The following is a 14,200-nucleotide window of genomic DNA, read 5'->3' on the forward strand; positions in this document are numbered from 1 at the left end:
AGCAAACATTATGCAGCCTGGCAGTAGTCCCTGGAACGACTCATTTTATCTAGCTGTGCAGTCCGTTGAGCAGAAAATAAGATAAGACCAATCTCCGTAAGAACAGGGCTGAGCGAACCGGGAGGTGATAACAGCTATCAAGAGGTAATGGATATTTTGCGATAACAACCGCTTATATAGTAAGCACAATGCACACAGGGGGTGTGCTACGCTAATATGCCAATCCTTGTCATTTCTCTCGCTGCTGTATACCTCTGAGTTGTATTTGTGTGCATGTTGAGACGAGCTGTAATTTGTTGCTGCTAACGCAGTACCAGACGTCTCAGAGCAGTCAGAAAACCTTTATGATAGCAGGTGAATGTTGAATAGTGGCTCTAGCTGAATCTATTTAGAGAAGAGCTCGTAAGAATGACTGCCTTAAGTCTAACCTGTTTGTCGCTTACGTTGGCATCTCTGGTAACTGTGTCTAACGCGGCTACGTCCTGCAAAAACGAGAAAAATGCTGATGTTGACTGGTAAGTGCGGATATTCTGTCTTCGAATTCAACTAGTGGAGGAACTTCTTGGCTGATGTACTGCAAGTGAATTCCTTCATTTCGCATTCGTCGTGAGCCATTCCACCCTTCAATGCACTTATTGCTCAATGTAGGCCTCTCATTCGCTATAGAAAAATATATATGCCCAATAACCCCCGTATCCGATATGAAATATATAGGATCCATGCAAAAACCAGTTTTTCCCTTATGCCATATGATGTTATTGGATACAAAAGTTATGAGGAATACGGGGTTTCTTCATTAAAGACGGATGCTGTGTTTTTATCTGTCAGCCATGACATCTTGTCATTGTGATACATCCTAGTACTAAACATTTTCTATCTTATTAAAATAAAAGGTACCTTTTGTTGGAATTATTTGCTTTCTTAGAGCACGTGGCTTAAAAAGAAAGGGAAAGTTGTTCTAGCTCGACCTCGCAAAACTGTCTTTCTTTTACAAGTCTTGAAAATATATTTATATTTTTATTTATTTGGTCGATATCAGAGCTGCTGAGGCGCCACAGATAGCAAGGGTTATTATTTATACAAATAAAAAAAATATTCTGTTTATTTCTGGAACTTCGCGCACCTTTAATTAGCTGCTGCCTTCCCAAGCGTAGAAGTTCACCGCGGTTGTCAAGAAGCCGATCACTGCAATAAAATATTATCTTCCGTGCGGAGGTCATCTCACGTGGAGAAACCTTCCTTTCCGACTCTTTATCAAAAACAGTCCTTGCGCATTTATGACTATTTCCCAGTGCCGATCATAAGTGTCAGACGGCAACTGTCAAAATAATCACGCATTCAAGGGTTAGTCCTACTTGACAGACGTGTAGCACGTTAAGTTGCACGATTTAATCGACTTCCGTACCAGCGTGTTGCCCTATTAGTGGCCCGTCAAGCTTACACCTTAAAACACTCCACACCTTGTGGGGTACACCTTTGTCCCACATTAATCATCGTGTTCTGTTCTGCGTGTCTTTTTGCTACGAGCCCAACACTTCGCGGTCACAAACGGCGTGCGTGTTATCAGCGTCACAAAGCATTCTTGGCAGGAAAGCCCCCCATAACGAGCGCAGGGCTTTCAAGAAACAAAACGCAAGCAAGACAGAGGACCTTCATTGTTCTGGGAGAATGCACGCCCCGAAAGGTGTGTACTGGTGAAGTGTGAGCCAGACATGCGCAGCACAGAACACCCATAGCCTTTGGCGACGTTGACAACGCGCAGGTCAAGGCTGTATAAAGAGCTCCGGGCCCGCGCCCTATTTTCCTACTTAGACGGTGAGGAATAATCAAATGGGAGATTTGGAAAGGTGTCCATTACAAAAAAAAAAAAATAAAACGAGCACCGACGCGACAGGAACAGAAAGAAAACACAAAAAAACACCCATGTCGTAGTTTCTTTTTATGATTATTATTGTTGTTATTATACTATTTTTTAATTATTTTCTTGCGTCCCTGTCGCCTCCATGCTCCTTTCTTTTTTCGTGCGGTACAGCTCACAGAATGAATCCAGCAAGAGACCTAAGGGACCTAAGAACACTAAAAATCGAGAAAAAAAGTTAGTAGTTCCCTAGTATAACTTCCCTACTGTTTCGTAGGTTCTTCATGTACAAGCTCCCAAGAGGAGCGCAAGGAAAGGACAAAGTGAGCGTTCCGAGTGGCGAGGAATACCTGTACATCGATTCTAGGACGCCGACATCCACGCCATACTGGATGCTGTCCACGCACAACATCTTCAATGGAAGCAACGCACTTGCCAACACAATTGCTCCTCTCACTGCAATGGAGAAACCACAGGTAAAGCAAGTAGATATCCGGGTCTACAGCACACTAACAAGCGAAGCTTGAACATTGCCAGTTACCCGAATGTGTGTAGTTACGCTTCTAAACCAGGATTTGATACCAAAGTATTTTTGTAAAAAAAAAAGTGTAAAGAGCTTCTTATCCTACGCTTTAGGTGGTTTATGTATTATTTGAAAAAATGAACACCTCATTACGGCGGCAAGTAGGCAACTATTTTTTTACAGGGAAAAGCGCGGAAATCCATTTCACTTGCACACGCGGCCACAACAGCGCAATCTATCAGAGTATTTTGTAGCTTGCTCTAGAGATTACTGAAGAAGATGCGATGGAGCTAGGAATTGCAAGCTCGTCAAATGGCGCCGCGAATGTGTCCTCTTGTTCTCGTGCAGAACCTAGCGTACGCCGTTTACAATGACCAGCCTCCGTACCACCTCGAAGAAAAAAAGTCAAGCAATGGACACACCAAAGGTACTTATACCTCAATGCAGTATAGCCTCTAGCCTCGAGCACTGCGATGCCCGTGCTTTGTTATTTCTTTGATGACTGCTTTCTTACTGGCATCGACATTATTACACTATTTTATCAACGCAATACGTAAATGGTTCTCATAACAAATATTGGAACACTTCCCCTTCACAGGCCAAAGGACATGAGTAAATGACTAGCGATCAGAAAATAAAATAACATTGGCATATATATATATATATATATATATATATATATATATATATATATATATATATATATATATATATATGTCAAGCAATACAAGCACGCGGGCAGGATAACAAGACATTACTGACGTTTCGGCCAGGGTCCGGCCCTCATCAAGATTGCGTCTGCAAGCTGAGAGCACTAAATTTATACATTTTCTCACTAAAAAGAGAAACAAGTGGTCCACGGGTATTAGCGCCACGGGTATTGTGTGTTTAGCACGCATTTTGTGTGTTTAGGTTAGGGTAGTGAAGGATCTGACGTCATCGACTCATCATGATGCCACACGAACCAGCTGCCCGTTTCGGTTTCGGAACCTTGGTTATTGGCTATCTAAAATCGTTGATTAGTTTCTACGGAAACTGAGCCACCCTGCCGGTGACAGCACTCTGAAAGCATTTGAAAATTACAATATCCTAACAGGGTTTTAAAGAAGAACGCAGGAGTTGCCCTTTAAAGTAGTGCTGTCATCCCCTATTAATCCTACTATTGCTTGTATTAAATGAAACTAGAACCTTTCCAATCGCCGGGAAGTAATTGTCAGTGAGCCCTACATAATTATCAATAATTCTTGCCTATACAAACCAGATTTCGTTTTGGTATTCGGAAGTTACAATCCTCATGACGTCACGAGACATTCACCCGCTCTGTTTCTTGAAAACACGCAAAGCACCGTTGCCTAGATTTTATGAGTGTCATCAGAAAGCCTAGCTTTATCACTACACAGCGTCAATCAATTCTGTCGTGTCTGAATGAAGTTTGGTCGATGAACTAATAATGTGAGTAAAACCACATCCAGCATTTCAAGACCTACATTAGCACCGAATTAAAACGCCCGATAACTGCTCTTTAGCCTTCGCACTTGCAAAGTGTCGTCATTTTTCTTGAGAGAAGGATGCAGTAGAGTCTCTGCAACTGTCAAAATGTTTAACAGTAATGTTTGTAAAATTCCAGCGCATCTGGGGCATTTATTTCCGATATGCAATCGCATTGGGCGTCGAAAAATTGCCGAAAGCTTTACAATCACACGCTTCATCTTGCCCTCCAGGACTGTTCATCTTCGATGGCGAGTCGGGTGTGTGGATTATCCACAGCGTTCCAAAGTTTCCCGAGATGCTCCACAAAGGCCTGTACTCCTTCCCACCCAGTGGACGCGAGAACGGTCAGACAATCTTGTGCGTCACTTTCCCCACTAGTCAGCTGGAGACGATCGGTAAGTGAAAAAGAGCGAAAGATACAGCATTTTTATTGAAATGCACCGCGTTTAGCAGCAGTACGATCACCTGCATGCCACAAAGAAGGGCTGGACCTTCAGCCGCTCTAAGCTGCAAACTTATTGCCTATATCATATAGCCTATTGCCTATATCATATATTTTTGTAGCGTGGATTGAATTGCTGTTTCCGGCAATGTTCCTTGTTATGCCGAGAAGTCTAGCTGTGCTTAGTCAGAAATCTTATGCAAAGGAGCGTAAGGATGAAAATAAAGAAACGTGTGCATCCCTACACACTCGCTCAGAGTGTGATAGCAAGAATTATTCTTCGAAAAGTGGGCTACTTTCGCATTGCTGATGGAGCAATACCTTGGGATTAGGCCTCCTACAGCGAAGCTTTCTTACCGAGTTCTAGGCACATTTTCAGATCATCTGGCTTCTAACGCGAAACGCATCTAACTGGATGGTCGCGATTGTCGACTAACGGTACAGCAAAGGAGTATTGGTGTTTCAATCGTAGAGTTTCATGCAATAAATACTACAGGGAACTGCAGCGTCAGAGTCTACGGCAATGGCAAGGAGGGCGATTAAGCTAACATGAGAATGATGATTAGTACATGGAGTTGCCTAAACTTCGGCCTTCTGTCTTCACATCGGCTTTGTGACTTTGCGAGCTCATCATGTTCAGCAAATCAGGTGCCTGATGAATGCTTAAATAAACATCAATAAAATCGTTCGACGGCACCATTCGAACACAGGGGCACTAGCACACAAACCTGATATTGAAACCATTAGTAGTAGTAGTGGTTTTATGTGCGAAGTGACGCTTATTTCTGCATCAAAACCAGCGCGTTGACAGGCTTGGCGCTTTTAGATCCACAGCTGCACTAGAAGAAACCAACGCATCAGAGACGCCATGAGTGCAACCATGGCACTGTGGATCAGCACTGAAAATTTATTCTATCTATCTATCTTTCTGTGTATATATATATATATATATATATATATATATATATATATATACATGCAGTGACACTGCTGCATGTATATATGTGTATACACTATCCAGCCTGTCTGTACTTCACTGCAAATGACATCATTTCTGCATATTACATGCTGCTCCTTAATACTAATATTCATGCCTCGAAAACCCCACTATCTATAGCTCTGCACACACACACACACACATGCACACATGGTTCATGAAGCACTCACGCCGAGAATGATTTGGTTTATCTAGATTTCAGCTGTCGGTGAGTTCGCCTGTTCTTTTTTTTATTATTTCTGTGTTCTCAAGATTAGTCATCCACAATGTCATGAGAAAACCAAAACAGAAGATTTGGCTGAATATAGCTCGTATGCAACAGGCTCAAACGAAAGTTTATGGCGCCAGAATAATTAGAAGGCGTTAATATTATGACGAAGATTGTTTATACAATTAAAGAAAAAATACCAGCTGTTGTAAATATAAGTTTACGAGTCCAATCTGGTCTCCTTGGGCTAGCGATCTCATATGCCCGTTGTTACTGCAGCCTATATGCATTCTCAAAACGTTCAGGTTTACCGCGACAGCCATATAGCACACCACGGCAATGCTTATAAAGCTGGCAGAAATAACAGTTCTTAAAGGTATCGTGCTATTAAGCTCTCCTTCCTCGTTTTTATAACCGTGTCGTCAAGAATACGTCCAAACTTACATTCAAAGAAAGAACTGTTTATTGCCCGCCCCTTGCTTACGACACGTGGTCAACTTATACGTCTGTCAAGCGGGCAAGTTAAGTGCACTTCCGGTGAGTGCACTTTGGGACCTTGAGTGACGCTTCAGGCTACGCGGTGCTAGACGGGAAAACAGAGCGGGCTCGTAGTAAAAAATAATAATAATATTAATGGACGAAGACTAAGAGCGCGTTTCTTGAATATGTAGGTCGAAAAGAAAAAGCTTCCTAAAATGCGATTTTTTTACGTTGTATTATAAATAAAAACAACCATAATCTATATTTTCTCGGCAAAGAAAAAACGAAAAGATTTTTCTTATAAGAGTGTTGAAAGTCAATGCCGACAAGACGAACGCCTAGCCAATCGAGAACAACGTGGTGACGTGCGACGAGATGGCATTTGATCCTGCTAAGACATAATACAAACGAGATCTGCTCTGATTATTTCGTTAGGAGCTGTACAACAACAAATATGAACTTCTGTGTCCCTTTTGTATGGGTTACATTTTGCACCACTTGAACCACTCGCGGCGAGGCTACGCAATCAGCCAACAAAGTGCGCTCCGTGAACGCACTTTGACCGGAGTGCACTCTTCTGCGAGTATACGCTCCACTTGCGACGTTTATATTTGGCATAGTGCACTTAAAACCGAGTGACACTCTCCATATGTGCACTTAACTTGCCCGCTTGACAGGTATTTAACGTTACACTATTCCCAGCCACGCACCTGAGGCTGCAGTACCCAAACATCTACGACAGCTATGCGCCGGGATCGCTCCGCAAGGGTCGCCCTGCTCTGAACCTTCTTCTGGCTCGCAAGTTCACCCGTGAAGCACCGTGGGTTCTGACTGCGACGCTCAAGGATGTCTCGAACAACCCCTACGTCAGCTTTGCCAAGCACGGCCGCTACAATAGAGGTGCGTAAAACTGCGACTCTGCGCCATCATGGCTTCATAGCAGGGTTACCGCTACAAGTTTCGATATCGTTACTTTCTACCTGTCGAATGGTAATGTTGTCCAGCCACTCACGAAATTTTTTATTCGTCAGGTTTACTGTTTCGTGGCCACAAAGGAAATATGCGACTGTGAGACGAAGTATAGCGGAGAGATATCATTTGGTTCGGACTAATTTGGATTTTTCTGCGAGAAGTGCAGCGCACCAAGGGATTGCGCTCCGCGCAATAAAAAATCCACGGTGACCTCGCACTCGACAGAATTACAGCCTCGTGTGCTGAGCCACCGTGGCAAGTAGTCATTTGCAACAGTTTGTTTTCCGCGCTTCTTTGTATTCAATTATGAAATAATGGTCCCAACATCTAAATCCAAAATGTCTGATTTATCAGTCGCGAGTAACCTGGTATGGCCATATCTTGAGGTTGGGCTGGGCTTAGGTATAAAAAGACTCTCAACTCTCGCAGAAGAGCAAGAAAAACCAAATAGGGGTAATAGTGTTCACTGCAGTACAAAAACTCTGACTGCAATAAAAACTGACCATCACTAGCTTTTTTTTTATAGTTTGCCTTTGATGCTTCAGGGTTCTTTTTTTTATTTGTTATAAAAAAGTCCCACTAGTCAGTATCAACGGCTGCGTAAACGGAATACCAAGAAACGAACTTTTTTCTTTCTGGTGTACAAAGTATTCTCCTGTTTTAAAGATCGATTCGAACGAACTAATCCATCTTTCTTCATTTTCGGTCCGCTGTTTTTTAACAGTACCATAGAAATTCTGACTTAAGACCCTTGCAATCGTGAAGGCTAGTAGTATCCCTCTACATTCGGTTTGAGTTTTGAGAAAGTCCCCCGTTCACGTATAAGCAAATACAATCCCGTTATCCCTCTGTTACGCAGTCTCAGTTTAATCCTAGTCCGAATCCGAGTAAAACTTTCACTGCGCCATACGAGTGATGTATGTTTCAATGTGTTGATGCAAGGTATGCTGGCATAGCTTGCATGCCGAGACATAAAACACGACTCGCCTCATTCAAATTGCCGAGTATCACTAAAGGTCTCGCTCATTCACAACCGCGAGATCACAGTGATCATAGTGGTTCACACAGCTTATCCACGTTTGTCGCCCCTCCTTCAGACGTCTACTCAGCTGCTGTGGCCAGCAACCTCGAGTCCAACCTATTTGCCTCCACGTGGCGCAACGGAGCCGGCGGCAAGGTACCCGCCGACTGCAACGACACGTACACCGTCACCAACGTCGATGCCTTGCGTTTCAAGATGAGCAAGCAGCAGCTGGACGTCAGAAACAGCGAGGACCACAGCAAATGGGCGATCTCGGAGGAGACCTCGAGGCGATACGTGTGTGTCGGAACCCTCAACCGCATGGTACGGAGAGACGCACTATCATTTGTGGCATGTGGGGCATGGTTCGAATGTCAGGAATGCGCATAAGCGTGTCAGGGAAGCAAAAAACTTAAGGGCAAGCTTTAGCTTAGAGCCAACTTCCTTGTCGCCTATTCAGAATACTGCGTGCATACCACAGAGATAATTTTACGGGAAAACCGATGTTACCACAGTGACTGTATGGTAATGGAGGCCATGAAAAGCTGAATTAGTGCTCGTTATAGCTCGTGCATTTGAAGTTATCTCCCTCTGCTTTCTTTCTATTCAATGTCGGAGTGCTGCTTGGGATCTAAATCCATTCATGAAACTTATGTTTCCGAAGGCAGTGAACCAGGTTGTTTCCTTCTCAACTTCTTTGTCGTAAAACCCTACAGAGATGACAGGCGAAAACGAGGAAGCCAGGAGCATTGCCCAACCAGAGATATCCTCAACTAGATAATCATATTTCCTGTTAATTGATAGCTTCTAATTCTATCTACTTTCTGAAAAACTTCTAGCTCAGTTCTATTTCGTCTGTATTTCACTTCTACTGAGCCTGTTGGAAAAAGTTATCGCACAAGAACAGGGACGGAATGTCATTTATTTCCGTCAATACATTCTCGTTCCTTTTAAATGCATTGTATAGCTTTGTTTGTGTTTTTACATAGGAATACGTAAACTGCACGGTACCACGCATTCGACATACCCTGTAACGAGTAGTTATATTATCGCAGTTATTACCGTGGTATGGAATGATACATGGATATTAAGACAGCATTTCGTGCAACGGACACAATTCGCTTCCCGGACCCCGAAAGAGCAGCGATGTTGGTAGGTATAGCCATACGCCTAGATTATCTAGATCTATTACAGTGACATATTGACACAGTATATGTTGACGGCTGATAAACGATGGGTCGAGAGCAGCAAAAGACTAGGTGCACCGACGGTTTCTAGCAATTTGCAAGCATAGGCTGAGCTTCATTGCCTCAGGACACAGATTTAACGGGGGATGCATGGACGAGGCTTTCGCCTTGCAAGTCAGTGAAATAAACAAAGCGAGAGAAAGCTGTTTATTGAAAAGCAGAATGCTTAGCCGGCTTATATTCACTTGCGTGCTGTTCGGGAGGGGATGAGTCAAGGGGTGAGAAAAACCCTAGAAGGGGTCGAGAAAATTCAAAAAATATATGGAAAGGTTCAGACCTGGTGATGTTATCTATAGAAGAGTAAGCGTGCTACGCGATGAAGGCAGGTAATTTTTCTAAACCTTTAAGAAAAAAAATCGAAAAATAATGTTCTTCATGAGACGAAATAGGAGGGTGGCCGCTTGGAGAGCAAGCCTATAGATTCCTTGTATAAATAGAAGACGTTCGGGGCAGGGCCACGTATTGGCCACGATGGGCAAGGCCACGTAATGAGTATCCGCTTCAAAGTCAAGAGCCCTTGGTCAAGCTCTTCCATATTTACTCAATGTTGTTGCCACTTGCCTCTGTGAGTTGGGCACTCAAGCAAGGCACACTCTAGAGACAGCACTGCAGTTGTCACAGCATGAACTTGTACCTCTGGCCATTGCGAAAACGAAATCTGTCGGTGTATGCGGCGTTTAGTCGAAGCCGATGTAGACATTGTGGTAGCCTTGATTGACGTTCGTGACAGTGCCAGTGGGTATGAGCGCATCTAGATGGCAACAGTGATTGGGACGATGTACTCACTTGCAGCACTCACAGTACCGAAGAGGAGGGCAGACGCTGTGTTTCAAGAACGCCCTACTTCACAAGCTGCTCCTGAGAAGTGTCACCGAGTTCGATGACTGCAACATATCAATGTGATCGTTTTAAGATTGCAGTCACCCTTGACCTTGGTTGTTTGCGAAAGCAACTAAATTAGCCATAGATTACTGCACCCAGGTTCACCAGAAATAAAGAGCGTTATCTTCTCAAACCACCTCCATATGTTTTCTAAACAAATTACCTCTAATCATGCGTATGAAATCTGTGGCTCCCATTTAGGCTTGTGGCCAGCATTTCTATGGTTGCGGATTTTGCTGATTCGAGCAGTGCGCTGTCTATGAACTATTCATCGATTATACAGCACTGATCTTAAACAATGGAGACTTTTGCTTTGCCTATACCATGACAGGCAGTGGCTATGCCGCTGCAGTGCTGAACCAGCAGTCGCAAGGTCGAAACCGGCTACAGCGGCTGCATTCCTATGGGAATGGAATGTAGCATAGCTCGTTTACCGTGCATTAGGTGCGCGTTGAAGAACCACAGTTCCCTACGAGGGCATGCCTCACAATGAGAGCATGATTGTGGCACGTGAAATCCCATAATTAGATTATTTATTTACGCTTCTGTTTAAATAGGCGAGGACAGGGTCTGTAAGCGCTAAAACCTTACGCGCGTTATTCATGGGTTTATTAGCGTCCGGAATAGTTAATTCCTACTGAATTTTAGTGCGCATGGCATTTCTGTAGACTTTCTTTTGCGTTTCTAGGAAAAGGAAAATTTTTGATGTCGTTGTTGAGTGCTATGAGCGCACACAGTATAATAATCCAACAAACAATATGAATAGTGCGACAGCCGGTTGCTTAATATACGCGAAACATCCCGGGTGGATAACACGTAAAAACGACAAAACAAAACAAAAAAGAAAGGAGATGGGGAGAGGGAGAGCACTGCAATATGGTCTGTCCACCCCAGCCCCCGCTAGTGAAGATCCCCGCCCACGCCTATACGACGGTAGTTGCGCCTTTTTTAAATGAATAATTTTTTGCTTAACGAACCTCTATTTTGTACGTAATGTCACCTAAAGTACAATTTGCAGTACGAGTCAACAGTAAGCACAAGTCGCGAGATGCGACTGAGAGGAGAAGTATACGATTCTCAGCCTTGCGCGATTCCGTGTCGCCATCTATTTACAAGCACCCCTTGTTGTGCGTGCCAAATTTGAAATGGCCATTGAATTTTCTCGGAAGTATACCTACTGAACAGTGTGCAGAAGCGACTCGTACAACCACCTGCAGTTGCTTATGTTTACATTATAGTCCGAGTATCTGCAACGTAATATAAGATTAGTTCGGCCTTTCAGTGAATGATTGCGCCGGCCTCAACGAGAGTGGCATCACGATAGACTTCACGATTGTAACTTTTTTCGGCCAGCCTTTCTCTTCTAGACTTGTATGATACATATGCTACCTTTTACCGCACCATGCGAAGTGGCGGGTCACAACGGAGTTCCTGCGACGCGTCGTAATCTTCACGGTAGCACACGAAAGCTTGATTTAGAGTCAAATTTGGGGGACGTTTTGCTAATGTACAAAAGTAAAGAATGCCTACTACTACTGCATGGATTCTTTAAGAAAAGCATAGCCGCTGACCATGACGACGGTGACTTGTTCTAGAAATAGCATCAGAGTTCGCTGTGTGCAATGCTCTATTTTGTCACCATTATCAATGAACTACATTAGAGTGTTTTAGTTTGGTGTCCATACGCTCCGCTCAGCAGCGCGAATGCGCATGCGCCCTCCGTTCAGCCACAAGCAGGCCGGCGGAACGGGAACCGCGGTCCTCTACAAGCTGCCTGAGCTGAGCGTCTTTGCCGTCTTTCGCTAGCGAGGGTGGTAAAACCCCTCAATTTTTCAAGAGTAGCGCCATTCTTAGATCTTTCCGCCACCCCGCTCTCCACGGCGTTTCCTCCTCCACGCCTCCTGTCGCCCCAGCCTCCTCGGCTCCCCCATTGGCCAATATGTGTCACATGGAAGCACACGTCGCGCTTTTGTCTATATTTTTTTTCTCCAAAGCACTCCGACCGCCATTGCTGGCTCAGCGTAAAGAAATTACATGCAGACGGATTGACCGCGGGAGGTTGCGGGATAAATCGCGGCCGCACTTCGATGGGGGCGATATGCAAAGCTGCCTCTGTCCCGTCCATTGGGGGCACTTTAAGGAAACCAAACTGCTCATAATTAATTCGGAGTCCCCCATTACGACCTGCCCATAATCAGAACGCGGTTTTGGCACGTGAATCAATATTTTCCCCTGTCTTGTAAGCCGTGAGTGTTCCAGTTAAAGCAACCCTGCTTCCATGCGAAACCTTGCAAAGCAAAAGAACACAGACGCACGTAGTACCGAGATATAAAATACGAACTTCGAAAAGTGCTACTGGTGCTAACGAGGGGGAGGACCATAATTATTTCCGGAACCTTTGTCCAGCTGTCTCATCAAGTTCGTTCTTGCTATCAAATTACAACCACTTACACTTCAATAAATAAATAAATAACGACTTCATGTGCTGATTCGTTGTTCCAATTTTCGCTACTGTCTACGGGTGAAAGCGTTGCTCATGGCCGCCACAACCACTGCATGAGCTACACACATCTATAAAAGGCGCGCAGCAGAAGTGACTCTGTTTCTATAGGCATTGCTGGCTCGACACAGTTGGAATCTCTCATGCGCCGGCCGAGCAAAAGTATCCTGCAGGTACGTAAAGAAACCTACGAATCCATGTTTACATACTTTCACTCGGCCAAAACCTGATTGTAAGGTAATCACGCACGTGTTTCAGCACACTGTGTGCACACGTCGTGTTTTAGCAACACAAACTCTTAACGATCGGGCGCTTTACGCCTTAAATAATGGTGCTTTTCTTTTCTTTTTGCGCAAAGGCAACACGATATTATTAAGGCCAGTTACCGACTGACGAAGCGAAATCTCGCATCAAAAATTGCTTCGTAGGGGCTCAAGCATTTCTGCACATTTCCTCAGGTAGCGCGTTAGCCGTTTTCTGCTACGGTCAGGACAACATAGGCGGCGCCACTGTCGAGGCCGCGTCGAGGCCGCGTCGAGCGCAGAAATGGAGCGGAGGTGGAGAGAAGTGGCATGGTGGCGCTATACGCTAGAAAATTGAGGGGTTTTAGAGAGTGGTCGATGCGCGCGTCCTCTCTCGAGCGTGCATCGAGGCACCTCGCTTGCCTCACTTTTTCCAAGATGGCTGCCTCCAGTGACATGTTCTCGAATATACTTCAAGCACGGCTTCATGTTCGTCTCCGCAGCGCAAGCCAGAAAAGCGATTTATGTTTGCTAGAAGAAGTTGCAAGGGCTGACCCATTTGAAAACTCCGCAGCATGGGAGGATGTGGTGCCCACTGTGCAGCGCGTTGGCGTCAGAAAGGATTGGATTGGATGCGGAAGGCAAGCTCGCTGGCTATCAAATAGCGCTCAAGACCGCCCTTTATGTTCCACTGGATAAAATGGTCTGGAAACGTTTTACCATTACAAGCGCACGTCTAGATACTTCATGAGCAATAAAGCAAAGCTTTCTTTGCCTCCTCCTTACACTATCCCACTGCTGCTGCTGTCGTGCACACCGGGTCGGAGGGGGGGGGGGGGGGTTCAGAGCGTGTATAGATATTACAGGCACGAGTAAGAGAGAAAAGGCGACAGGAGAAAATCGTTTTCACCCCACCGCGTCGAATGTGCACAATGCCCTCTCGAGCTCCCTGGCCGTCGCCCCAATAGCCGCTTGACAGCTGTAATTATCCGTGACTCCCCTGAGATTCCAGAAACTGCAGCGCTACCCTTTCTACTAACGTGCGAGGACAGAGCTGGACGCCGATAGAACTGTACAGAGGATAAGAAGGTGAGGAAAAAGAAGGGGCAGTCGCTGTACAAAAGTGTGGGGGAGGTAAGGTGAGAAAGCAAGGAAACCCCACTACTTAATAAAGGGAAAATCAGGCATCCACTAGTTGGTAGCAGTTGCTACAAAGGAAACCCATGCGGGTTCCTCGAAAGAAAAGCCGAAAAGTTGAAGAAGAATTCGTCCTTGTCCGGGACTAGAAGACGAAACCCCCCCCCCCTTTACGGCGCAGCCGCTCTACCATCTGAGCC

The 14,200-nt window shown here is 44.9% G+C and overlaps 1 protein-coding gene across 1 annotated transcript; it reads left to right on the forward strand.

Moving 5' to 3' along the window:
• The first annotated feature begins 201 nt into the window (after positions 1 to 201).
• On the forward strand, positions 202 to 10,183 carry LOC139048588 (plancitoxin-1-like). The gene is made up of 7 exons (XM_070523007.1): positions 202 to 515; positions 2,136 to 2,334; positions 2,730 to 2,808; positions 4,103 to 4,267; positions 6,702 to 6,899; positions 8,069 to 8,316; positions 10,032 to 10,183. Exons 1-7 carry the CDS (start codon positions 409 to 411, stop codon positions 10,140 to 10,142), a joined length of 1,107 nt encoding a protein of 368 aa, XP_070379108.1. The 5' UTR covers positions 202 to 408; the 3' UTR covers positions 10,143 to 10,183.
• Positions 10,184 to 14,200: the final 4,017 nt, after the last annotated feature.

Source organism: Dermacentor albipictus, chromosome 8, assembly GCF_038994185.2.
Source record: "Dermacentor albipictus isolate Rhodes 1998 colony chromosome 8, USDA_Dalb.pri_finalv2, whole genome shotgun sequence".
Taxonomy (NCBI): Eukaryota; Metazoa; Arthropoda; class Arachnida; order Ixodida; family Ixodidae; genus Dermacentor; species Dermacentor albipictus.

Excerpts from the sequence above, each read along its gene's own strand:
- LOC139048588 (XM_070523007.1), top strand. The coding sequence starts at position 409 with ATGACTGCCTTAAGTCTAACCTGTTTGTCGCTTACGTTGGCATCTCTG. Across the intron at positions 516-2,135 it reads AAAAATGCTGATGTTGACTG|GTTCTTCATGTACAAGCTCC; the intron begins GTAAGTGCGGAT and ends ACTGTTTCGTAG. Across the intron at positions 4,268-6,701 it reads TAGTCAGCTGGAGACGATCG|CCACGCACCTGAGGCTGCAG; the intron begins GTAAGTGAAAAA and ends CACTATTCCCAG.